This window comes from Malania oleifera, unplaced genomic scaffold (assembly GCF_029873635.1).
Source record: "Malania oleifera isolate guangnan ecotype guangnan unplaced genomic scaffold, ASM2987363v1 ctg482, whole genome shotgun sequence".
Taxonomy (NCBI): domain Eukaryota; kingdom Viridiplantae; phylum Streptophyta; class Magnoliopsida; order Santalales; family Ximeniaceae; genus Malania; species Malania oleifera.
In genome coordinates this window covers 7,559-34,701 of record NW_026652016.1, presented here as the reverse complement: position 1 = coordinate 34,701, position 27,143 = coordinate 7,559, and the positions used below count along the sequence as shown (strand labels likewise).

Here is a 27,143-nt window from a genome sequence, read left to right as displayed (position 1 = left end):
AATTTCTCAAACAAGGAAAAGATGGAAAAATTTGCAATGGATCCCATAATTAGTGAAGATGGCACCAAGGAGATATAGGGTAAGGGCAGGGATGATCTCAATCAGTTTAGAATTAATCGGGACACTCAAATAGACTCTAATTAAAGTTAAAAAGACACATAAATTAAGTCTTTACTTAGGTTCAAGGGTTTCAAGTTGACCCTAATTGAACAAAAATAGGTGCTAAAAAGAAGCATGCAAGTATGGATTTTCCATCATCGACATATTTAAAATGATGTGAATTTAGAAAGAATTCGATCTGTATTTGATATTTTATGTTCGAAACTTGGACGAGTGGAATGGATTATGGGATAAGAGATAAGTTACCATTAATTTGTTGTTCGTTTGCAGTGAGCCAAACAAAATTCTTTTTGTAGATTGGACATATAAAATGCAATATAAATTGATATTCATAATTACGGATGCATTTTATTCTTTGATGAATGGAGTAAAAATTTCCCCACACGTACTGTTTGGTGCTCGTTAATTAGTACTATTTTTTTTCTTTCCGTTTTAGACTTATCCTCCCCATATTACCAATATACACACTTGAACAAATTTGCAACACATATAAAAAAATAAACACACATAACAAAGGACACACTTTTTGTATATAGATATTCTGAATACAAAAGTTTATGTCGATACAACGAACGGTCAACAAAACCACTCAAGATCGATACGTATACGATCGATCCATGCATTAACAAAAATTTATTATCAAATTACGCATATTTATTTCATGAACTTCCGCATATATATATATATATATATATATATATATATATGTATAGGGATTATTTCATTATAGATATTTTAGGTTGACACTCATACTTGCACAGTTTGCATTATGCCTTCTCACCCAACGTGAGATATGCATTGAAGGTAGGGGTAGGGGCACCGCTATCAATCGTCACGTTAGATACGCAGCCATTCCATGCGGCGGTACGGTTGGGGCCAGACACGTCCAACTGTTTGCTAATTGCATCCCAAACATTAGCAGTATCATAGTGGTGAGCAGCATTAATTTCAGTATAAACCTGCATGGACGCATTAGAACAATTGAGCATGAGTCTAATATTTTCCAGGGATATTAAAATAAATAAAAAATAATGAAAATCTCGAAAAAAGCATTGTGAGTAGTATCCTGACTCGGACACACACCAATACGTCTACAAGATGGTTGACGAATGGTGTAATATTGGCAGGACGTACCTTGCTAACTGATTTGCCGTCCCAGTTGAGGTTAGACCAGGACAGCATCCAGTCACACTCCTCTCTAGCCGAGTTCTTGCCGCGATACACGACAGCAGTTCCGTGGGTTTCTTTGTTCATGAACACAAGCGTCTGCCCGTTCTCAATGTCTTTGAGGACAGGAGGCACGGCGGGCTTATCCCACACATGGCTGGTCGCAAAGGTCACCGTGTCTCCGGTGAGATTGTGAATGACGCACACAGTGGAGGGTCCGGCACCCAGGCCTGCAGCTGCTAGTTCCTTCTTTAGCTGCTCCGTGTATTGCCGAACGACGGAGGAGTTCTGGTCGTGGGTGGCTCGTTTGAGGTGAAGAGCGGCGACGGTGGCTCTGTCGTTCTGGGTGATGGTCTTTCCGGCGTACTCCGGCATGGCTCCCAGAGTTGTGTCGGTGATGGCGTTCCCCATCACTTTGGAGTATTCGGCGGCCATTCTATATTTCTATATGTGTGTGAGGAATTTGTTGTTGCTCTTAGTGGGAGGGGAGTGTATGTGCTAACGGAGGCGTGTGCTCGGAGCCATGCTTCGTACCCATATATATAGTGCTGGGATCCCGAGCGGCGAGCAGTCTGAGGCGAGTTTATATTATATAAATAGTATTGTCATTATTTTATGTTTAAATATCTATTTACGCGTGGCATTGGTTAAATTATGCGGCCACGACTACGCATAATGGCGAAAGATTATATTTTAATAATTATCCTTGGAAAGACCATTTATCAAAATTAATTAATATGAGTTGGTTTAAAAGAGAATCTAGTTGGCCATGTGCTAATCAATTCACACTAAATTGTCAAACTAAGCATCTTTAAATAATTGCAGTAAACCAATAAACATAGTAATTATTAATTTTTAAGAGATAAAAAAATGCCTAATACTTATTAGTGACGAATTTTAAAATCGTCACTCATAATGGAGTATTAGCGACGATTTTATTCTGTCACTAAAAGTCTAACACCGTTACTATAAATTTTACATTTTCTTGGCTCTAAATCATCACTAAAGACCAATTATTAGTGACGGTTTAGTCATTATTAGAAAGATCGATAATTAAGAAATCTCTCATGATCTAAATTTCGAATTTTTAACCAGCCGGGAGCTTCTTTTCCAACGAATTTAAGAAATCCCTTATTGAAGAGTTGTTGTTAGCTTTGGTGTATTCCCAAGACGGGGGTGATATCGCTTAGGTTAATTGGTTTAACAACTGTATTACATAACCTAGGGTTTGACTATGCAATTATAAACCCAATCATTCACAATAGTAAAATATAAATATTTATGTGCTGAAATTTAAAATGCGAAAATTAAAAGCACGCATAAGAAATGTTATCGGGATTTAGCCAACTGTGCCTACGCCCTCGTCTCTAACTCCCAAGCCCGATGATTCCACTAATACTCACTTAACGAGTGAAGTGGCACCGATTACAATCAGGTCAATTAAAGAGGCCAACCTCAACTAACACGCCTTATCAGGATGGCACACCTAACTTTCCTAATCGGGTCTAAGCTAGTCTGAGACTATTCAACAGGGTTAGTCTCCCTCTTCAGGCCTGTGCTTGGAATATAACAAATGTGTAATACAATTTTTGCGTACACGAAAATATACTTCTCACACTAAGCAGATATGTACTACAATATGCGCAAGTAATAATCAATCCACACCAAACATGTAAGAGCCGTAAGCTCAGTGGTGTATATGTGCTATCTATACTCAATATAATGATTATACTCAGTCAAGCACAAGAGTGGTCAAGTAAGCTAATCTTTGAAAGCAAAGTATATGAAATCTCAATATCAGATTAGCGTTTCAAAAATGCTAGTAATATTATTCAAACGAATTCAAAAATATTTTCTCAAATTGTATCAAGCATAAGAGTTGTTTGAAAACAAGCTTTCTAAAATATTTTGCACTAAAAAAATAATTACTTAAGGAATTTTGCAATGAAAATGCATAGATCCTCAAGTTAAGGAGTTTTCCCAGTACAAGATTTATCAAATTAAATTCGTGGGAAGAACCCTAACCAAACTCTTAACAAAAATCAAACAATACAAATATCAATGAGAATATAGGGCTATTTATGATAAAGCACTAATAATCTAAACACTCTTTCTAGGCTCAGATGGTCAAAGAAAACGAAGAAGAGGAGTATTTGGGATAATATTTGGCAAAATAGACTTTTTAAATTTGAGAAGATATTTCATTAATGATCTTGCTAATCTCGACCTAATTTTTGCAAGTGAGCCCCTACATATAGAAGTTGGGCAAATTATGACCGTTCAGGACATGTAGGGTATTATTAGGATTGTTTAAAAACATTTAAGCATAATTAACCCTATTTAAAAAATTTAACCGTGGTAAAAATAATTTGCTAACCCGAGAGTACCGGTCGACCGGACGCGAGGTTTGATTGACCAAGTGACAAAGTTCGGTCGATCGAGAGAAATTTGAATTGAAAGTTCGATCGACCAGACAAAGGGTTCCAAGGCGATTTTTCCATTTTCGCGTAGTTTGGTTAACTGAGACACTTTGAATTAAAAGGTTTGGTCGACTAGACAGTTGTGGCATCTCTCGAGGACCTTTGGTCGACCAGGGCGTTGAAGTACTTTCCTAGTCGCTCGATCGAAAGGTCAAAGTGTTGACCCCAGGGAGTTCGATCGACCTACAATTTTGAATTGAGCAAGTTCGATCGACCGTATCATGGTCAAACTATTTGGTGATCGGTTCAGTCGACTGACATATTTACATTGTGAAAGTACAATCGACCGAACATGCATTTTTAATGCATTTCGGTTCTATTCCGTATGTATATTAACCCTATTCATATAATGATTAATGTTTAAGACTACAGGGTATATTTTTATAAATTATAGGGAGTCCTAAGGTCAGTATAGGTCTTCTTTTGGAAACTGAAAAAATTTGACTTCGGTTGACCGAATCCCTAAGGTCTTTCTAAGGTCATGATTTGTGTAGGGACCTAGAGTCATTCTAAGGTCTTTGAGCTTGTAGTTCCTACATGCATGATATGCATTAAATATTACAGACCTTTTTCCTATTTACAATTACAGACCCGAATTGAATGATAATATAAATTACAATATCAACTAATCTTTAGGGTCTTTAGGCTTCAAGCTTTCATGTTCCATCAAATATGAACTTGCCAATAAGAACATGCACACAAACTTGAAAGTCATCAAATGTAAAAAGTATTGTCATTATCAAAACTGGGAATGACTCATAGGGTCAACAGTTGTTGTCAAAGCTGCTATCAATACCTCATGATCTAAATTTTGGATTTCTAACGCTGCATTAACAAAGCGGCGTATGAACTCCTTTAATGTTTCTTTCTCCCCTTGAACAAGACTCATTAAGTGGGCTAAAGTTTTCACCATTTTTTGATTATTGACGAAATACTCTATAAACTACTATTCCATCTCGAAAAGGACCCAATTGAGCCAGACTTTAGATTTCGATATCACACCTTGACATTCCCTTTTAGAGTTGCTACAAATTCTCAAGACATGATTACATAGGGCGCACCTTTCAGTTATATCAATACTCTTGCATAAAAAAAAAAAAAAAATGGAGTCTAAGGATTTGGTTGACATCTCCCCTACGAAGGGATGGTTATGCACCCCCTACACTAGTTGGTTGTGCAACCCCTTCACTAGTTTCTCTAGCTAGTCAATTTTCCTGTGCTTTTTCTCAAGCTCTTGGCATTGCTGCTCATAAATACCAACACTACTAGCATCTATCTTCTTGGTTGGGTTTGATACCTTTATAGCGACTTCTTGTGGTATCATCACCTTCCCATTAGGTCCTACCTTTATCGGGGTGGCTTCTGGAGGATGTTCTATATACAATGTTAGGATGCTGAGAAGGGTTTGTATTGTTATTATTATTTTATATTTAAATATTTATTTACGGGTTGCATTGCTCAAATTATGTAGCCATTGCAAGACTAGGCATAATGAAAAATGATTATATTTTAATAATTATTGTAATATGTAAATTAATGAAGAAAGACTTAATCAAAATTAGTTAAGACCAATGTTTTAAGAGGCGAAGGCGTAAGGCGAGGTGTTTTAACCCTAAAAAGGCGAGGCGTAAGTCTCAAGGTGTTGGGGCATTGACTTACTCGAAAAATGAGCAGTTCGGAAGCTATCCCAAGTATAGGAGTTACGTCGTGTAATATTCAGCCCAAGGGATAAATCGTCTCCTCAAGGAAAGCGTTTTAATCTCAAATTTTACGTTCGTCCAATCGAAAATAAAAATGTATTGAACTCAGTTCAGATTCGAGATTTCAAGATTATTTGAGACTTCCTTCAACAAATTAAAAGAACACACGAATTAAGAGCCTATCCTAGCATACACTGAATTAAACAACGAGAACGACAATCCTACATTAACAACTGAACAAGAATTGAAACATGCATAAACAAAAAATGGTAACTTTAAAACACGTAATTAAGACACACAAAATACGAACTTTAATGAAAGGGGACCCTAAACTAAATCACGCTTCAACCAAAAATCAAACTTAAAAAAAAATAAAGACAAATGATTTAATAAAAACATTTTTTTTCTTTTTGTATTTTATTCTTTTTTTTTTAGAATCAACCCGGACTTAATTTGAGTAAAGAAATAACTTCAACAAAAAAAAAATTAAATACTAAAAACTAAACTTATATCAATATGAGCATCTAATTAAATAACAAATAAAAAATAGAGTAAGGGAAAGAAAGATGGAGGGAACAAAACTAAATAACTAAATTCTTCAATAAAATTCAGTAGATAAAAAAAATAACAATTAACATAACATAAAAGAAAGTGAAGAAAGAGACACGAAGAGAGAGAGAGAGAGAGAGAGAGAGGCCAGCAGAGGGGTGAGGCAGCCATGGCTGGTCTCGGGAAGCTGCTGGTGTGCTGGTATTCTTTTGTTGGAGCTGCTACTTGGCGTGCTGCTGCTGTACCCTGCTCGGCAGAAGGCTCGTGAAACAGGTAGGGGCTGCTGTGTTTCGACTGGAACAGGGGAGTTGCTGATGTGGCTGCAAGGCTTGGTGGCTCACGGTTGCAGCATTACTGGGGCAGCGGAGGCTGGCCGCTAGTCTGCCTTTGTGTGGCTGCAGAAGAAGCTTGGAACAGGGGGCCGTGTGGAGTGGAGTGCGTGACTATGCTGTGGGTTAAGAACGGAGGGAGAGGGAGAGATGCTGAGAGTGTTAGGAGGAAAGAGAGCAGGGCAGAGAAACAGAGGATGAGAAAGGAGAAGAGAGAGCTGGGAATTAGAGAGAAAAAAAATAAAAACAAGGAGACAAGGAGGAAGAACAGGGAGAGAAAGAGAGGAGTGGTGCGCAGGGCACAAAGGAATTGCGGGGGAAAAGAAACTTTAAATAGGGGAGGGCTTGCTGCCCTAAGACCCAGCCACAAGATCCTTGAACCCAACCTACTTGACCCCACCCAGCTACATGGCCGGGTCACATCAAGCCTAATTTTTATTTTTATTTTTCATTTTTTTCTTTCGGCGATCACGATTGAATTCAACCTTCTTGGAGCCAGTTTCGCTTAAAACGTAAAACATGAAAGTTGTAGATAATCCTTTTCTCTTTCTCTAAAAATTTGAATTATCTCAATCGGAACTTAGACGGAAAAGTTATGCGTGAACTACGAACAGGTGCCGGTTTTAGTTTCCGGGAATTTTTATGCAATAAAAAATTACAAAAAATTCTTAAATTTCTCAATAAAACTCAAAAATGATAAATATGACACTTTGTTAAAATATTGAACATAATTAGACATTTAATTAAAAGTAGAAGTCATAATGCCCGAATTAAGATGCTTAATTACACAGTTTTGGCGCGTGATCACACCCCCAACTAACGTTTTGCTAGTTTCTAGCAAATGACATGAATGAATTTCAGGGTAGTGCCCACAACTACGAACTCCAGTGAACATGAAATTAATGCACATGCGACACAATCATATCATTTCACATACAAGAACATAACTGAATTTCACACAGGCTCGTTCATATTCAATGCACATACTCCGAAAAACATCACTCATGCAAGGTTCATCGTTTATGTGTCATTGAAGAACAATATACTCGCATGAAGTTAATCAGCGACACAATTCAGAGTTAATACAGTCATATAAGTTCGAGGATAAACAGGCAAACTCTTGAGATGTGTGTGACTCAGTACACCTAGGATACCAGTGGACACCTACAGAACGGTCGTTTTGACTCGGCCTAACTGGTATACTCGCAAGAACACTCAAAGACGGTGGGTTCTCGTCATATGTGAGGAGGAGTATCGCGATCAAACATCTCACATATTAAAAGGAATAAATGCTAAGTATATGGAGTGGACTAGTCTGGAAAGGATCTAGCCTATCTATGAGGTGTTAGGTCTTTCACCTTAGCATCTTCTCACCTGCTCGATATATCCAACCGAGACCACCCTAGATCAACTTATTCACAAACATATCGTGAATACATCTGAGACATTAACCGGTTGAAGAATCTTCATACGTGGAAAATATGTGTCGTGTCCTTGACTTTTTGTGATATTTATGTGGAGTCGGCATTAGCATTTCGTTTCATGCACATGTTTATTGCTTATTCCTTCTTCTGCTCATTCTTCATTTTCTGTCTTTTCTTGATCAATTAGGACAATCTTTACACTTCTTTTGTTATCTTCATACCATCAATGGGTATTGAGCTCGAGTAGTGGTCCATGAACTAAGTCTATCTCTAGGGGTGGCTTAGTCTTCACATCTTGAGTAGGCTACAAGACCTAGGTTTCTATCTCCTCACTAGGTATTGCCTCTAGGCTAGCAAATCAAAAATAAACACTAGTGTATAAGGAATACCCAAGAAAAAGAGAATTGAGTTCCATGAACTCTGATTTGATGTTAACACTCAAAATGACGATAAATAGCTCAATGATATCTCACAAGATGTCATAGTCGTCACGTGTGTTCTCTCACAGAAAACCCTAAGTGCAATGAATCACGTGAATGTGTTTATTCAGCCTCGTGAGATGCCGTGTAAATACAGGAAATATATAACCAAATTAACATGAATGTATTACCAATCGATTCTTCATTGAGTCATAAGATCATATAAAAAGAAATTACGCATGATTTACTCAAGTGTGTCATTCTTAAGTTATACGCAAGTACGTGAAGGGTATGAGTCAGTGTTAAGCATGACATAATGTAGTGTAATTCTTCAGAGCTCCTTTTTTATTTCTCTCTTTCTTTTTGATTTTTTTTTTAATTTTTTCTGATTTTTTTTTATTTTTTTAATATAAAACCCGGTACGTGTACATATACAGTGTCACATACGAATGCTCACCCCCTAACTAAAGTGGAACATTGTTCTCAATGTGAAAGCATAGGGGAAATAGAAAAGACTGTGCACAGGAAAAGTAGGGCGTATTTGAGTGGCAAAGTAATGGAAAAGGAAAACTGAACTACGAGAAAATAGACCTGAAAACTAACTAAAAATAAAATAAGATAAAATAAAAGGAAAAGAAAGAAAAGAAAAACATCACAATTGTCTAGCGGAGGCTCAAAAGGGATTTCGTCTAGTGGCCGCAAGTCTACAAATTGCACTGGCGGTTCTCTAAATTTGAGCCGCCACAGTGGATCAGTCTTCATACCTGCATGAAAATCAGCCTTAAATGAATTAATACTCGTTAAAATACCAAACAATATATGTGCAGATCGACCCTCTTGTGTTGACAAGAAAGGGTCTTTATTGAACATCGTGTCCAGGAAATTTGCTTCTTTACGAACTAGTGTTCGAGAGAAAGTTATTGGATCAAGTACCTATAGTTCTTCAGAATCATTAACATTACGAGTTTTACCTAGTTCCTTGAAAATGAGATTCTCACCAGACTGGTCACCCTCTTTATCGGGTGTACTTATCATCTTACCACTGCAAGGGTCTGCCTCCACATTGGGCTCCTTGACATCTAATTCAGGCGTAAGTGACGATTCCACGGTTTACGAGCTCTGAGTATGAGGTACCACAGGTTGGTACTCATTATTGGTATCCGTCTCCTCATTAACTAACTGCTCCACTTCTGGGCCCGTTTCCTCTGATTTTTCATTGACCTCTTCTGTTTTAGGGACGACTGGTTGTCCTGCGATGATCATTTCAGATTCGAGAACTTCTTTCTCGCTTCTAAAAGTGATAGCGGCCTCTGCTGTCTCAAAGAGAACATCGTGCATTTATTGTTGTGATTGCTGGTACTTTTAAGGACTAGGTTGATGTTCCGCGAGCGATTCCTCTTGTTCTAAGATGTCCAACTACGTGCTAATCGCTTTAATATATGGTATCCCACAATTCATTATAATGATCGACCTGAATTTGCATGAACTGCTGGAGCATGTTCGCCATCTGTGTCATGCTATCCTCAAGAAATTCTGACGGCGTATAGCTCTGAGAAATCTATTGTGGCTGGTATTGAGGTGGAGGATTATCTGGGTAGTATGCTGGCTCATATGCCTCTCTACCACTAATTGTGTTGATAGGGTGTGCAGCCATAGGTGCCTGATCGTATCGTGTATTCCACTGTGGTACACAGTCAGCTAAGTAATTGAAGAACGATAGTACCTGATCTAGATCCTTGCTGAAGAGTTCTCCATTACACATGGTCTGGACAAAATACTTGCAATTAGGGGTAAGAGCAGTATAAAAATAATCAGCTAACCTCCATGAGTCAAACCCGTGATGTGGGCAAGTACTTAATAGATCCTTAAATCGCTCCCAGTAAGTCCAAAATGTCTCGTCATCCTATTGCACAAAATTAAGAATCAGTTCCTGCAAAAATTGAGTTTTCTGTGAGGGACAAAATGCATGCAAAAATTCATGCTCCATATCAGACCAATTAGTGATAAAGTGAGGTCTCAAGGACTGAAATCACATCCGTACCCCATCCTGCAAAGAAGCAATAAATAAATGTAGTCTAAGAGATTCATTAGTTCGAGCATGAGGAAAAAACATATTGCTAGTTAACTCGAACTCTAATAGGTGCTGATAAGGGCACTCAGATTCCATCCTGTAGAATTGGGGTAGCAATGACGTCCTTCCGCGTTGCATCATGAAATTAAGCTCGTCATTAGGCAAAACAGTGGAAGAAGATGCAGTGGCATATTCAAGCTGCAAAAAGTCCATTATCATGTGCGGTGCAGGTGCAGCCATATTTGTGTTTTATTTTTTCAAAACTTAATTTTTTTTGTTTTTTTTTCTCTACCCCCCCCCCCTCGTTTTTTTTTTATTCTTCATAAAACTAATAAAAATGATGGGAAAAACGCTAATTTGAGACTAAGACTGACATTTCCTGGTAACGGCACCAAAAACTTGACTCACTAGAAAAATGAACAGTTCGGATGCTATCCCAAGTATAGGGGTTACGTCGTGTGATATTCAGCCCAAGGGTTAGATCGTCTCCTCAGAGAATGCGTTTTAATCTCAAATTTTACGTTCGTCTAATCGAAAATAAAAATGTACTGAACTCACTTCAGATTCGAGATTTCAAGATTATTTGAGACTTCCTTTAATAAATTAAACGAACACACGAATTAAGAGCCTATCCTAGCATGCACTGAATTAAACAATGAGAACGACAATCTTATATTAACAACTGAACAAGAATTAAAACATGCATCAACTAAAAACCGTAACTTTGAAACACGTAATTAAAACACACAAAATACAAACTTTAATGAAAGAGACCCTAAACTAAATTAGGCTTCAACCAAAAATCAAACTTTAAAAAAGAAAGACAAATGATTTAATAAAAACAATTCTTTTTTTCTTTTTGTATTTTATTCCTTTTTTTTCTTTTTCTTTTTTAAAAAAAAATCAACCTGGACTTAATTTGAGTAAAGGAATAACTTCAATAAAAAAAATTAAATACTAAAAACTAAACTTATATCAATATGAGCATCTAATTAAATAACAAATAAAAAATAGAGTAAGAGAAAGAAAGATGGAGAGAACAAAACTAGATAACTAAGTTCTTTAATAAAATTCAATAGATAAAAAAAATAACAATTAACATAACATAAAAGAAAGAGATAAGAAGAGAGAGAGAGGTAGAGACAGAGAAAGGCCAACATAGGGGAGAGGCAGCCATGGCTGGTCTCGGAAAGCTGTTGGTGTGCTGGTATTCTTTTGCTGGAGCTGCTACTTGGCATGCTGCTGCTGTACTCTGCTCGGCAGATGGCTCAGGAAACAGGTAGGGGCTGCTGTGTTTCGACTGGAACAGGGGAGTTGCTGGTGTGGTTTCGTGGCTTGGTGGCTAACGGTTGCAGCAGTACTGGGGTAGCGGAGGCTGGCCGCTGGTCTGCCTTTGTGTGGTCGGAGAAGAAGCTTGGAACACGGGGCCGTGTGCAGTGGAGTGCGCGGCTGTGCTGTGGGTTAAGAACAGAGGGAGAGGGAGAGATGCTGAGAGTGTTAGGAGGAAAGAGAGCAGGGCAGAGAAACAGAGGATGAGAAAGGAGAAGAGAGAGTTGGGAATTAGAGAAAGAAAAAAAATAAAATCAAGGAGAGAAGGTGGAAGAACAGGGAGAGAAAGAGAGGAGTGGTGCGTTGGGCACAAAGGAATTGCAGGGGAAAAGAAACTTTAAATAGGGGAGGGCTTGCTGCCCTACGACCCAACCACAAGATCCGTGAACCCAATCTGCTTGACCCGACCCGGCTGCATGGTCGGGTCACATCAAAGCCCAAATTTTTATTTTTATTTATTTTCATTTTTGGCTTTCCATGATCACAATTAAATTCGACCTTCCTAGAGCTCGTTTCGTTTGAAACTCAAAACACAGAATTTGTAGATAATCCTTTTCTCTTTCTCCAAAAATTTGCTTCGTCTCGATCGGAGTTCGAATGGAAAAGTTATGCATGAATTACGAACAGGTGCCAGTTTTGTTTCCCGGGAATTTTTCTGCAATAAAAATATTACCCAAAATTCATAAATTACTCAATAAAACTCAAAAATGATAAATAGGGTACTTTGTTAAAATATTGGACGTAATTAGATATTTAATTAAAAATAGAAGTCATAATACCCGAATTAAGATGCTTAATTATGCAGTTTTGGTGCGTAATCAGGCGTAAGCTTTTGAGAATTTATTTTTTAAGAGAAAAATTTGTTAAATAAATTATATATATTTAAAATAAAGTAAAAATTAAGAAAATCACAAATATAATGTAGAAAATAAAAATTAGATGTACTTCGCAAAATACTTGTTAGCCATTCAAAAATTGCTAACTTGAATACATGACATAAATCATGACAAGAGATAGTTATACCATTACAAAGTTCAAACTATTTTCATGACGCAAGAGACAACTCTTAGTTATTTTGGAAAGGTTGAGGTTTTAGAGTTTTAGAAATAAACTCGTATTATGACATTTCTTTTATACAAGTATGTAGTAAAAATTTTATAACCAATTCTAGCTTGAGAATCAAGCACCCAAAATGTGTAAGCCTCAACTAAAAAGGTGCAAAAAGTGTGCATTTTGTAAAAATGTGTAAGCTTCAGCATGTAATGCGTTAGCCTTTTTGGAATTTGGTATTTTAGATTGAGCTTCAAGGCGTTTTAAGCATTCCTTGCCTTGAGACGCGAGCCTCAATTGAGCCTTTTAAAACACTGATTAAGACTAATTAGTTTTTAGATTGCTTAAAATAATGAATTAGGACCAAATGAATTAACTATTTTCATTTAGAACCATGAATTTTAGGTATTTTTTCCTTTTTTTTGGATTTAAATAAATTTTAATAAAATATAACATAAAATTACATATATTGAATTTGTTTAAAGTTCACACAGATTTGATTCAAGGCTAGAAATGTGTACAAGTAAAATAGGATAGGATTAAAATTATAATGTATACATAAGATTTATAGGACTAAAACTTAATTTGAATAGTGAAAATTGAAGGCCAAGCATGCAAGTAAAATATTCACTAATTGATACAAAATTTAGCTATTCTATTTTTTTATGTTTATAAATTAAGAAAAGAAAATACCTAGTTATACACTATAAGAGATAAGATAAAGGGAGATGACTTAGGTGAAAGATAAGAAGTTGTTCCAAGAAGGGGGTGAATTGGTTTATTAAAATTTTCTTTTAATTCCTTTTTAAAAAGTGTCCTGACACAAGTTTGGGTGCCCGAGGATGATACGCTCAAAATGAGTTCGGGTGCCTGAACACAAAGTCAACATGTTGACTAGTTCGGTCGTCCGAGCCGTTTTATACGACTTGGGTTCGGTCTCCCGAACCCTCTCAACATTTTCCATTTAGTTCATTTTAGCCTTGATTTGATTACTCTGATATAAAAAGTGATATTGGGGACTTTGTGCATTAAGTGTTAGGACCTAGGGTCTTTCTAAGGCCTTCTTTAAGTACACCAAAAAACCCGGCGTCGGTCGACTGAAGGGTGCCCTAAGGTCATTCGGTCCCTATGGTCAATCTATGACATTTCTGAGCATTCAAAACATATCATGCAAGATCAATGCATTATTACAGACAAAATAATAAAAAATAAATGCAATACATATTAAAATCAAAATGAACGTTTTCGTCTTTTGCTCTTCAGTCTTCACAGAATACGCCTGATAATATGATCTTTATGTTTCTCTGGGCTTCCATGTCCTTTACCTCATGTGTGTGCTGAATCATGAACTTCTCAAGCCAGAACTCACACTTGCTAAACTTAGCATAAAGCTTCTCCTCCCTGAGAGTCTGCAACACCTGCCTCAAATGCACCTTATGCTCCTCCTCAAAACTCCTCGAGTACACCAGTATATCATCAATGAAAACGACTACAAACTTATCTAGATATTGGTGAAATGGGAGCAGATTTTAATATCTCAGATGATGGAGTTTTGAGATTTCGTACTAGGTTATGTGTACCTAATGACACTAAGATTAAAATAACTATTTTGGATAAGGCACATCGTTCCCTCTATACAATGTACCAAGGAAGCACTAAAATGTATAGAGATCTGAGAGAAACCTTTTGGTAGAGTAATATGAAGAAAGAAATTGTTCGATACGTAGAGTAGTGTTTAATATGTCAGTAGGTGAAAGCTAAGCATCAGAGTGGTGCAACGGAAGCGTGATGGAAGCATATCCTCATGGATTTTGTAATGGGGTTACCGCGAGTATTTCACCCCTAGACTGATGGACAGACAGAGAGAACAATCCAGATACTAGAAGATATGTTACGGGCTTATGTGTTGGATTTCGATGGAAACTAGATTCAGTATCTGCCATGAGTAGAATTCACCAATAACAATAACTATCAGGCCAGTATTAAGATGGCGCCATATGAAACATTGTATGGTCAAAGGTATCAATCCCCACTGTATTGGGATAAAGTCGACAAATGGCAGATTCTGGGGCCTGAAATTATTTAGCAGACTTTTGGAAAGATCATACTTATTTGGGAAAGAATTTAAATGGTACAGAATCAACAAAAGAATTATGTCAATACTCGCCGACGAGAATTGGGGTTTGACGTGGGGGATAAAATATTCTTGAGAATTGCGTACTAAGGAAAATTCTGTTGGTATAAGTGCTAGTTAGCAAATTTCGAGGATGAAATTTTTATAAGAAATGGAGAATGTAACAACCCCAAAAATAATATGCATGGAAGTGTAAAAAAAATATTATTAATTATTAATTATTATTAAATTAAATTAATTAAATAAATAATATAATAAGATATATATATATATATATAAATTAATATAATATAATATAATAATGTAAATTATATATATATATATATGAAATCAAGTTCCTGAACTCAATTGCAATTGCAAACAGAAAGCCCCTCTAATTCATGCCACTCTCTCTCCCTCCTAAATTTCTCTTCAGATCTTCAACTAAATTGATGATCAGACGCGATATCAGGGTCCCAGCTTCCATCCTTGTTATTTTAATTGGAGTGGATTTGTGATTTGGGTTTCCTAGGCACCACTCCTGGGATTAGGTGAGCAGTACAAATTATGTCTATTGTTTTAAAAAATTTAATCGATTAAATTTAAGTATATGATTTTGGGAGTATTTTTGGAGTTAAATTAAACTATAGGAATTTGATGAGATTGGGGTTTTGGGAATATTTCTGGAATTAAATTAACCTGTAGGGATTGGATTAAATTAGATTTTTGGGGATATTTTGGAATTAGATTAAACTGCGGGGATTTGATCGTATTGGTGTTTTTAAATATGTTGCAAAATAAATTTAAATATGGAAAGTGGATCATACCCGCATTTTTTTTTATAGAATTTAATCAATTAATGGGAGCGTGTGAGCTTAGGGATGTTAGGATAGTAATTATTCCGAGGTTGACCTGATTAAACTAGGGTATGTGAATACAGGGATTTGTGCGAATGCCGCAGACACTGCTTTAGGATTCCTGCAGGCATTTCTCCAAGAATCAAGTAAGGGGATAGATTATGTCAGGTATTTTCAAAAAATTCACTAATTAATTCGTAGTATTTAATTACAGAAATGATATATAAAATTTTTCAGAATATTCAGGCATATGAGAATTATGATTATGAGTTATTATAGTTTTTGTAAATCGGGTGTTTGAATTAAGTATACCCTAGAAGTTGATTTAATATTATTTTTCATCTAAAATATATTTTCCCCGGGTAGTTTACGGTATCAGACATTATAATTTAAATCGTGTAGCATGAGAATAATATGTTTTATTGCATAATTGAATCAAAATATTTTTATGTTATTATATGGTGAAATGGTATTGATTTTATGGAAATGTGATTTATACAGACATGACATTTTTATAATGAGAAATGAAAAGACAATTTTTATATTGAGATTACTTGTGAAATTGTGATTTTATACAGGAATGTGATTTTATACTGACTATGGATTTTATACTGAATTATGAATATATACAGAGTTGTGATTTTATACCGAGTTATGTTTGTATTCAGAGAATGTGGTTATGCCAAATTGTGAAAATGAGAACATGTTACTGTTTTATTTATAAACAACATTAGATGGTATTATACAATGAAAGTTGTGATATTATACTGGTTTCTTGATTGGTTGGAAATACTGTGGTATTTGTGTTATGAAGTTTGTACTGATGTTGGTGGGAGAGGTATACTCAATACGGAAATTGTGTTATGAAGTTTGTACTGATGCCGGTGGAGGAGGTATGCTCAATACGTAAATTGTGTTATGAAATTTGTACTGATGCCGGTGGGGGAGGTTTGCTCAATACGGAAATTATGTTATGAAGTTTGTATTGATGCCGGTGGGGAAGGTATGCTCAGTATGAAAATTAGGTTACGAAGTTTGTATTGATGCCGATGGGGGAGGTATGCTCAGTACAGAAATTATGTTATGAAGTTTGTACTGATGTCGGTGGGGAAGGTATGCTCAGTATGGAAATTCCAATGTGAAAATGCATACACGTAGATTTACAAAAATAGAATTATTTATTTAGCTAAAAGTATGCTTGAGAAAAAATGTGTATTTTAAGTTGTATAGGTGTGAGTTATGATATATATATATATATACATATGTCTTTTTCAGTTAAAGTTAAATTAATGGCTATGTTTTACTTAAGTAAGAACTCATCTGCCACACGCTGATAATAATCTATTCCATCTTACTAAGAGGTGTCTCGCCCCATTAATATTTTAATATTTTAGTGAATACCAAAAATTAAGCTTAGGAGGTTTCGGGGCTAGTCTAGATAGTGTTTGGTTTTGATGTAAGTATTGGTGAGATGCATGCACATAGTTATGTTTTGGTTTACTTTAGGTTGTATAACATTTTGGTGAGTGTTAGCTTTGGTGTATTCCCAAGAGGTGGGGTGAATTGGGTATTTAAAAATTTCTCTTAGGTTTGGTCCAAATTCCACAACCAGTATTACACAAAGTTAGGGTCTTTCTATATATCCACAAACCCAATCAATCTCAATGGTAAAACATAAACATTCAAGTGCTGAAATTTAAAATGTGAAAATTAAAAGGAGACAAAAGAAATGTTATCAGGGTTTGGCCAATACTGCCTACGTCCCCGCTTTGGCTTACAAGCACAAGGATTCCACTATGACTCACTTAACGGGTGGAGTGCCACCTAAACAACCAGTTCAATCACAGGGCTGACCTCAACCTCCACAATCTTTTCATGCTGGATTAACACACCCTCAGGCCACGCCTGGAATACAACAATATTTCTTAATAATAAACTGGGTATAGTGATTATGCTTCTCAATCAAGCAGATATGTACCAAATATAATCAATCAATCACACATCAATAGTATAGGAAATTGTAAGCTCTATGATGTGATTTTTGTGCAAGCAACACTCAATAAGGTATAATCACAAATATACTCAAGAGTGTATAAACAAACTATTTATTTGAAACAAGATATTCAAATCTCAATAATAAATTAAGGTTTCAAAGATGCTGCAACAATATTCAAATCAACTCAAAAATATTTTCCTCAATGAAATAGGCTCAAGAGTTGTTTAAAAAATAATATAGCTTGTAAAATCCTTTGCACACAAAAATTATAACTATAGGAATCTTGCAATGACAATGCAAAGATCCTCAAGCTAATGAGTTTTTCCTAACACTAGATTTATCAACTTAAATCAGTGCGATAATTTTTTGCTTAACTCTCAAAAATCAACAACAAACAACAAGCATAATATTGAGAGTATTAAGTAAGCTACAATAAATCAATAGCACAATAGAAACTCTCACAATGATAAGATTAATCAAATGAATGAGTGTTGGAGAGTATTTGAGGTAGAATAGGCAAGATAAGTTTTCTGGGTTTGAGAGGATTTTTCACTAATGATTTTTTCTAATTGGATGCTATTTTGCACAAATGAGACCCTATATATAGAAGATGCCCAAATTATAACTGTTGGGGAGATAGGGGTCTTTATTAAAATTATTTTAAAACAAATCAGGAAAAATAATCCCGTTTAAAAAAATTTAACCCCAGTAAGAAATAAGTAATCCGAGAGCTTTTGGGTGGCTGAACCAAGGTTCGGTCGCCTGAATAGACTCAGTCCAAAAAGGCAACTTTTGAACTTCGGGTGCTCGAGTCTAGGCTCGGTTGGCTGAACCAAGGCGAAAATCATTATGTTCGTGTTTTGGTCATTTGGTCTATGATTAAGCTAATCGAACTTATGTGTTCGGTTGCCTGAGGCCCAATTTAGTTGGTGGAAAAGTTAGTTTTGGGGGTTCGGTCGCCCGAGGGTGGTGCAGTTATATTTGGTTCAGTCGCCCAAAACCAAGTCAACCTGTTGACTTCTCAGCCTTTCGGGCGCCCAAGGTGTTTTTAACACTAGGGGTTCAGTCACCCGACCTCTCACAATTTTGCCTGTTTTAGTCCAATTCATTTCATTTCAATCCCCTAATAGTGCAAGTGATTATAGGGACTGTTTGTGCATATATGTAGGAACCTAAGGTCTTTCTAAAGCCGTTTTGAGATAGTCCAAAAAATCCGGCATCGGTCGACCGCCCTAATGACATTCGGTTCCCTGTGGTCAATCTACAGTCATGTTGAGCTTACAATTATCTACATGCATGACATGCGGAGATTATTATAGACCGATATAAATTATTATAGAACCGGATATAATAAATGCATTTAAAAATGAAGTATAAGCATGTTTTCTTCTTTTGCCCTTCATTTTCCCATTGAATACGCGAGGGGTATGATCTTTAAGTCTTTCAGGCTTCCATCAATCATTTCTCATGCGTGTGCACTAAATTAATGACATGTTCAAGTACTAGGCACACACATTAGTAATATACAGTTTGTTATAATCAAAACCACGGATCGAACTCAAAAAGTCAACAAGGAGATATGTATGTAATTACGGTAATTTTAGAACTCTAGTATTGTACCTAGGATATTATGTGTATGATTCTGCTGCATGGTAGATATATGTGATGAACAGGTCAGCCCGGTACCCACTTAGGGTTTGGGATATTATAGCATGGTATCAGAGTTTAATATGTAGAATATATATATATATATATATATATATATATATATATATATAGAAGAATTTTCGGGTCGTTACATATATAGGGATTATTTCATTATTTAAAATTAAATTTTGAGATTTCTAAAATTATTAAGAACTTTTCACAAAGAAAAATTTATAAATAAAATTTTTTTTTTTTTGTATTTTTTCAATCAATTTTAAGGGACAAAATTAAGCTTGAAGAAAATTTAAATGAAGAGAAAAAACTCAATGAGATATTGCATAAAGAAATTTTTTTATTTTTTGCCATTTGACATTTTTGAATGGGAAAAAAATGATTTTGAATTTTATTTATTTTTTGGCAAGTTATTGTTAAAATAAAATTTTTGAAAGGAAACATGAATTTAGTTTCAATTAGCATAAGGAAATTATTTAGCTTCTCGAATTCGGGATCTAGGTTGCGTCTCGACCAACTCATAGAGGTAAACCTTACACTCGAATGTGGGGTCCACCCCTATGTGTGGATGGGACCCAACGAAAATATTTTATTCAAAAAGTCTTACATAAGCCCGAGAATAATAACACTAAATTAGGTCTTTAATTATTTTCCATCTTAATTTCTCAAACAAGGAAAAGATGGAAAAATTTGCAATGGATCCCATAATTAGTGAAGATGGCACCAAGGAGATATAGGGTAAGGGCAGGGATGATCTCAATCAGTTTAGAATTAATCGGGACACTCAAATAGACTCTAATTAAAGTTAAAAAAGACACATAAATTAAGTCTTTACTTAGGTTCAAGGGTTTCAAGTTGACCCTAATTGAACAAAAATAGGTGCTAAAAAGAAGCATGCAAGTATGGATTTTCCATCATCGACATATTTAAAATGATGTGAATTTAGAAAGAATTCGATCTGTATTTGATATTTTATGTTCGAAACTTGGACGAGTGGAATGGATTATGGGATAAGAGATAAGTTACCATAATTTGTTGTTCGTTTGCAGTGAGCCAAACAAAATTCTTTTTGTAGATTGGACATATAAAATGCAATATAAATTGATATTCATAATTACGGATGCATTTTATTCTTTGATGAATGGAGTAAAAATTTCCCCACACGTACTGTTTGGTGCTCGTTAATTAGTACTATTTTTTTTCTTTCCGTTTTAGACTTATCCTCCCCATATTACCAATATACACACTTGAACAAATTTGCAACACATATAAAAAAATAAACACACATAACAAAGGACACACTTTTTGTATATAGATATTCTGAATACAAAAGTTTATGTCGATACAACGAACGGTCAACAAAACCACTCAAGATCGATACGTATACGATCGATCCATGCATTAACAAAAATTTATTATCAAATTACGCATATTTATTTCATGAACTTCCGCATATATATATATATATATATATATATGTATAGGGATTATTTCATTATAGATATTTTAGGTTGACACTCATACTTGCACAGTTTGCATTATGCCTTCTCACCCAACGTGAGATATGCATTGAAGGTAGGGGTAGGGGCACCGCTATCAATCGTCACGTTAGATACGCAGCCATTCCATGCGGCGGTACGGTTGGGGCCAGACACGTCCAACTGTTTGCTAATTGCATCCCAAACATTAGCAGTATCATAGTGGTGAGCAGCATTAATTTCAGTATAAACCTGCATGGACGCATTAGAACAATTGAGCATGAGTCTAATATTTTCCAGGGATATTAAAATAAATAAAAAATAATGAAAATCTCGAAAAAAGCATTGTGAGTAGTATCCTGACTCGGACACACACCAATACGTCTACAAGATGGTTGACGAATGGTGTAATATTGGCAGGACGTACCTTGCTAACTGATTTGCCGTCCCAGTTGAGGTTAGACCAGGACAGCATCCAGTCACACTCCTCTCTAGCCGAGTTCTTGCCGCGATACACGACAGCAGTTCCGTGGGTTTCTTTGTTCATGAACACAAGCGTCTGCCCGTTCTCAATGTCTTTGAGGACAGGAGGCACGGCGGGCTTATCCCACACATGGCTGGTCGCAAAGGTCACCGTGTCTCCGGTGAGATTGTGAATGACGCACACAGTGGAGGGTCCGGCACCCAGGCCTGCAGCTGCTAGTTCCTTCTTTAGCTGCTCCGTGTATTGCCGAACGACGGAGGAGTTCTGGTCGTGGGTGGCTCGTTTGAGGTGAAGAGCGGCGACGGTGGCTCTGTCGTTCTGGGTGATGGTCTTTCCGGCGTACTCCGGCATGGCTCCCAGAGTTGTGTCGGTGATGGCGTTCCCCATCACTTTGGAGTATTCGGCGGCCATTCTATATTTCTATATGTGTGTGAGGAATTTGTTGTTGCTCTTAGTGGGAGGGGAGTGTATGTGCTAACGGAGGCGTGTGCTCGGAGCCATGCTTCGTACCCATATATATAGTGCTGGGATCCCGAGCGGCGAGCAGTCTGAGGCGAGTTTATATTATATAAATAGTATTGTCATTATTTTATGTTTAAATATCTATTTACGCGTGGCATTGGTTAAATTATGCGGCCACGACTACGCATAATGGCGAAAGATTATATTTTAATAATTATCCTTGGAAAGACCATTTATCAAAATTAATTAATATGAGTTGGTTTAAAAGAGAATCTAGTTGGCCATGTGCTAATCAATTCACACTAAATTGTCAAACTAAGCATCTTTAAATAATTGCAGCAAACCAATAAACATAGTAATTATTAATTTTTAAGAGATAAAAAAATGCCTAATACTTATTAGTGACGAATTTTAAAATCGTCACTCATAATGGAGTATTAGCGACGATTTTATTCTGTCACTAAAAGTCTAACACCGTTACTATAAATTTTACATTTTCTTGGCTCTAAATCATCACTAAAGACCAATTATTAGTGACGGTTTAGTCATTATTAGAAAGATCGATAATTAAGAAATCTCTCATGATCTAAATTTCGAATTTTTAACCAGCCGGGAGCTTCTTTTCCAACGAATTTAAGAAATCCCTTATTGAAGAGTTGTTGTTAGCTTTGGTGTATTCCCAAGACGGGGGTGATATCGCTTAGGTCAATTGGTTTAACAGCTGTATTACATAACCTAGGGTTGGGCTATGCAATTATAAACCCAATCATTCACAATAGTAAAATATAAATATTTATGTGCTGAAATTTAAAATGCGGAAATTAAAAGCACGCATAAGAAATGTTATCGGGGTTTGGCCAACTGTGCCTACGCCCTCGTCTCTAACTCCTAAGCCCGATGATTCCACTAATACTCACTTAACGAGTGAAGTGGCACCGATTACAATCAGGTCAATTAAAGAGGCCAACCTCAACTAACACGCCTTATCAGGATGGCACACCTAACTTTCCTAATCGGGTCTAAGCTAGTCTGAGACTATTCAACAGGGTTAGTCTCCCTCTTCAGGCCTGTGCTTGGAATATAACAAATGTGTAATACAATTTTTGCGTACACGAAAATATACTTCTCACACTAAGCAGATATGTACTACAATATGCGCAAGTAATAATCAATCCACACCAAACATGTAAGAGCCGTAAGCTCAGTGGTGTATATGTGCTATCTATACTCAATATAATGATTATACTCAGTCAAGCACAAGAGTGGTCAAGTAAGCTAATCTTTGAAAGCAAAGTATATGAAATCTCAATATCAGATTAGCGTTTCAAAAATGCTAGTAATATTATTCAAACGAATTCAAAAATATTTTCTCAAATTGTATCAAGCATAAGAGTTGTTTGAAAACAAGCTTTCTAAAATATTTTGCACTAAAAAAATAATTACTTAAGGAATTTTGCAATGAAAATGCATAGATCCTCAAGTTAAGGAGTTTTCCCAGTACAAGATTTATCAAATTAAATTCGTGGGAAGAACCCTAACCAAACTCTTAACAAAAATCAAACAATACAAATATCAATGAGAATATAGGGCTATTTATGATAAAGCACTAATAATCTAAACACTCTTTCTAGGCTCAGATGGTCAAAGAAAACGAAGAAGAGGAGTATTTGGGATAGTATTTGGCAAAATAGACTTTTTAAATTTGAGAAGATATTTCGTTAATGATCTTGCTAATCTCGACCTAATTTTTGCAAGTGAGCCCCTACATATAGAAGTTGGGCAAATTATGACCGTTCAGGACATGTAGGGTATTATTAGGATTGTTTAAAAACATTTAAGCATAATTAACCCTATTTAAAAAATTTAACCGTGGTAAAAATAATTTGCTAACCCGAGAGTACCGGTCGACCGGACGCGAGGTTTGATTGACCAAGTGACAAAGTTCGGTCGATCGAGAGAAATTTGAATTGAAAGTTCGATCGACCAGACAAAGGGTTCCAAGGCGATTTTTCCATTTTCGCGTAGTTTGGTTAACTGAGACACTTTGAATTAAAAGGTTTGGTCGACTAGACAGTTGTGGCATCTCTCGAGGACCTTTGGTCGACCAGGGCGTTGAAGTACTTTCCTAGTCGCTCGATCGAAAGGTCAAAGTGTTGACCCCAGGGAGTTCGATCGACCTACAATTTTGAATTGAGCAAGTTCGATCGACCGTATCATGGTCAAACTATTTGGTGATCGGTTCAGTCGACTGACATATTTACATTGTGAAAGTACAATCGACCGAACATGCATTTTTAATGCATTTCGGTTCTATTCCGTATGTATATTAACCCTATTCATATAATGATTAATGTTTAAGACTACAGGGTATATTTTTATAAATTATAGGGAGTCCTAAGGTCAGTATAGGTCTTCTTTTGGAAACTGAAAAAATTTGACTTCGGTTGACCGAATCCCTAAGGTCTTTCTAAGGTCATGATTTGTGTAGGGACCTAGAGTCATTCTAAGGTCTTTGAGCTTGTAGTTCCTACATGCATGATATGCATTAAATATTACAGACCTTTTTCCTATTTACAATTACAGACCCGAATTGAATGATAATATAAATTACAATATCAACTAATCTTTAGGGTCTTTAGGCTTCAAGCTTTCATGTTCCATCAAATATGAACTTGCCAATAAGAACATGCACACAAACTTGAAAGTCATCAAATGTAAAAAGTATTGTCATTATCAAAACTGGGAATGACTCATAGGGTCAACAGTTGTTGTCAAAGCTGCTATCAATACCTCATGATCTAAATTTTGGATTTCTAACGCTGCATTAACAAAGCGGCGTATGAACTCCTTTAATGTTTCTTTCTCCCCTTGAACAAGACTCATTAAGTGGGCTAAAGTTTTCACCATTTTTTGATTATTGACGAAATACTCTATAAACTACTATTCCATCTCGAAAAGGACCCAATTGAGCCAGACTTTAGATTTCGATATCACACCTTGACATTCCCTTTTAGAGTTGCTACAAATTCTCAAGACATGATTACATAGGGCGCACCTTTCAGTTATATCAATACTCTTGCATAAAAAAAAAAAAAAAAAAATGGAGTCTAAGGATTTGGTTGACATCTCCCCTACGAAGGGATGGTTATGCACCCCCTACACTAGTTGGTTGTGCAACCCCTTCACTAGTTTCTCTAGCTAGTCAATTTTCCTGTGCTTTTTCTCAAGCTCTTGGCATTGCTGCTCATAAATACCAACACTACTAGCATCTATCTTCTTGGTTGGGTTTGATACCTTTATAGCGACTTCTTGTGGTATCATCACCTTCCCATTAGGTCCTACCTTTATCGGGGTGGCTTCTGGAGGATGTTCTATATACAATGTTAGGATGCTGAGAAGGGTTTGTATTGTTATTATTATTTTATATTTAAATATTTATTTACGGGTTGCATTGCTCAAATTATGTAGCCATTGCAAGACTAGGCATAATGAAAAATGATTATATTTTAATAATTATTGTAATATGTAAATTAATGAAGAAAGACTTAATCAAAATTAGTTAAGACCAATGTTTTAAGAGGCGAAGGCGTAAGGCGAGGTGTTTTAACCCTAAAAAGGCGAGGCGTAAGTCTCAAGGTGTTGGGGCATTGACTTACTCGAAAAATGAGCAGTTCGGAAGCTATCCCAAGTATAGGAGTTACGTCGTGTAATATTCAGCCCAAGGGATAAATCGTCTCCTCAAGGAAAGCGTTTTAATCTCAAATTTTACGTTCGTCCAATCGAAAATAAAAATGTATTGAACTCAGTTCAGATTCGAGATTTCAAGATTATTTGAGACTTCCTTCAACAAATTAAAAGAACACACGAATTAAGAGCCTATCCTAGCATACACTGAATTAAACAACGAGAACGACAATCCTACATTAACAACTGAACAAGAATTGAAACATGCATAAACAAAAAATGGTAACTTTAAAACACGTAATTAAAACACACAAAATACGAACTTTAATGAAAGGGGACCCTAAACTAAATCAGGCTTCAACCAAAAATCAAACTTAAAAAAAAATAAAGACAAATGATTTAATAAAAACATTTTTTTTTCTTTTTGTATTTTATTCTTTTTTTTTTAGAATCAACCCGGACTTAATTTGAGTAAAGAAATAACTTCAACAAAAAAAAAAATTAAATACTAAAAACAAAACTTATATCAATATGAGCATCTAATTAAATAACAAATAAAAAATAGAGTAAAGGAAAGAAAGATGGAGAGAACAAAACTAAATAACTAAATTCTTCAATAAAATTCAGTAGATAAAAAAAATAACAATTAACATAACATAAAAGAAAGAGAAGAAAGAGACAAGAAAAGAGAGAGAGCGAGAGAGAGAAAGAGAAAGGCCAGCAGAGGGGTGAGGCAGCCATGGCTGGTCTCGGGAAGCTGTTGGTGTGCTGGTATTCTTTTGCTAGAGCTCCTACTTGGCGTGCTGCTACCGTACCCTGCTCGGTAGAAGGCTCGTGAAACAGGTAGGGGCTGCTGTGTTTCGATTGGAACAGGAGAGTTGCTGATGTGGTTGCGTGGCTTGGTGGCTCACGGTTGCAGCATTACTGGGGCAGCGGAGGCTGGCCGCTGGTCTGCCTTTGTGTGGCTGGAGAAGAAGCTTGGAACAGGGGGCCGTGCGGAGTGGAGTGCGTGACTATGCTGTGGGTTAAGAACGGAGGGAGAGGGAGAGATGCTGAGAGTGTTAGGAGGAAAGAGAGCAGGGCAGAGAAACAGAGGATGAGAAAGGAGAAGAGAGAGCTGGGAATTAGAGAGAAAAAAAATAAAAACAAGGAGACAAGGAGGAAGAACAGGGAGAGAAAGAGAGGAGTGGTGCGCAGGGCACAAAGGAATTGCGGGGGAAAAGAAACTTTAAATAGGGGAGGGCTTGCTGCCCTAAGACCCAACCACAAGATCCGTGAACCCAACCTACTTGACCCGACCCGGCTGCATGGCCGGGTCACATCAAGCCCAAATTTTTATTTTTATTTTTCATTTTTTTCTTTCGGCGATCACGATTGAATTCAACCTTCTTGGAGCCAGTTTCGCTTAAAACGTAAAACATGAAAGTTGTAGATAATCCTTTTCTCTTTCTCTAGAAATTTAAATTATCTCAATCGGAACTTAGACGGAAAAGTTATGCATGAACTACGAACAGGTGCCGGTTTTAGTTTCCGAGAATTTTTATGCAATAAAAAATTACCAAAAATTCTTAAATTTCTCAATAAAACTCAAAAATGATAAATATGACACTTTGTTAAAATATTGAACATAATTAGACATTTAATTAAAAGTAGAAGTCATAATGCCCGAATTAAGATGCTTAATTACACAGTTTTGGCGCGTGATCACACCCCCAACTAACGTTTTGCTAGTTTCTAGCAAATGACATGAATGAATTTCAGGGTAGTGCCCA

The 27,143-nt window shown here is 36.2% G+C and overlaps 2 protein-coding genes across 2 annotated transcripts; both read right to left on the bottom strand.

Annotated features, from left to right (window-relative positions):
• Positions 1-686: 686 nt before the first annotated feature.
• On the bottom strand, positions 687-1,839 carry LOC131147194 (jasmonate-induced protein homolog). The gene is made up of 2 exons (XM_058096962.1): positions 1,255-1,839; positions 687-1,079 (listed from the first exon to the last, which is right to left on the bottom strand). The coding sequence occupies exons 1-2, from the start codon at positions 1,720-1,722 to the stop codon at positions 888-890; spliced, it is 660 nt and encodes a 219-aa protein (XP_057952945.1). The 5' UTR covers positions 1,723-1,839; the 3' UTR covers positions 687-887.
• An 18,892-nt stretch (positions 1,840-20,731) lies between these two features.
• Positions 20,732-21,753, bottom strand: LOC131147195 (jasmonate-induced protein homolog). The gene is made up of 2 exons (XM_058096965.1): positions 21,169-21,753; positions 20,732-20,993 (listed from the first exon to the last, which is right to left on the bottom strand). Exons 1-2 carry the CDS (start codon positions 21,634-21,636, stop codon positions 20,802-20,804), a joined length of 660 nt encoding a protein of 219 aa, XP_057952948.1. The 5' UTR covers positions 21,637-21,753; the 3' UTR covers positions 20,732-20,801.
• Positions 21,754-27,143: the final 5,390 nt, after the last annotated feature.

Coding starts and splice junctions, on each gene's coding strand:
- LOC131147195 (XM_058096965.1), bottom strand. CDS start 21,636: ATGGCCGCCGAATACTCCAAAGTGATGGGGAACGCCATCACCGACACA. Junction 20,994..21,168: donor ACGGCAAATCAGTTAGCAAG/GTACGTCCTGCC, acceptor GCGTCCATGCAG/GTTTATACTGAAATTAATGC.
- LOC131147194 (XM_058096962.1), bottom strand. CDS start 1,722: ATGGCCGCCGAATACTCCAAAGTGATGGGGAACGCCATCACCGACACA. Junction 1,080..1,254: donor ACGGCAAATCAGTTAGCAAG/GTACGTCCTGCC, acceptor GCGTCCATGCAG/GTTTATACTGAAATTAATGC.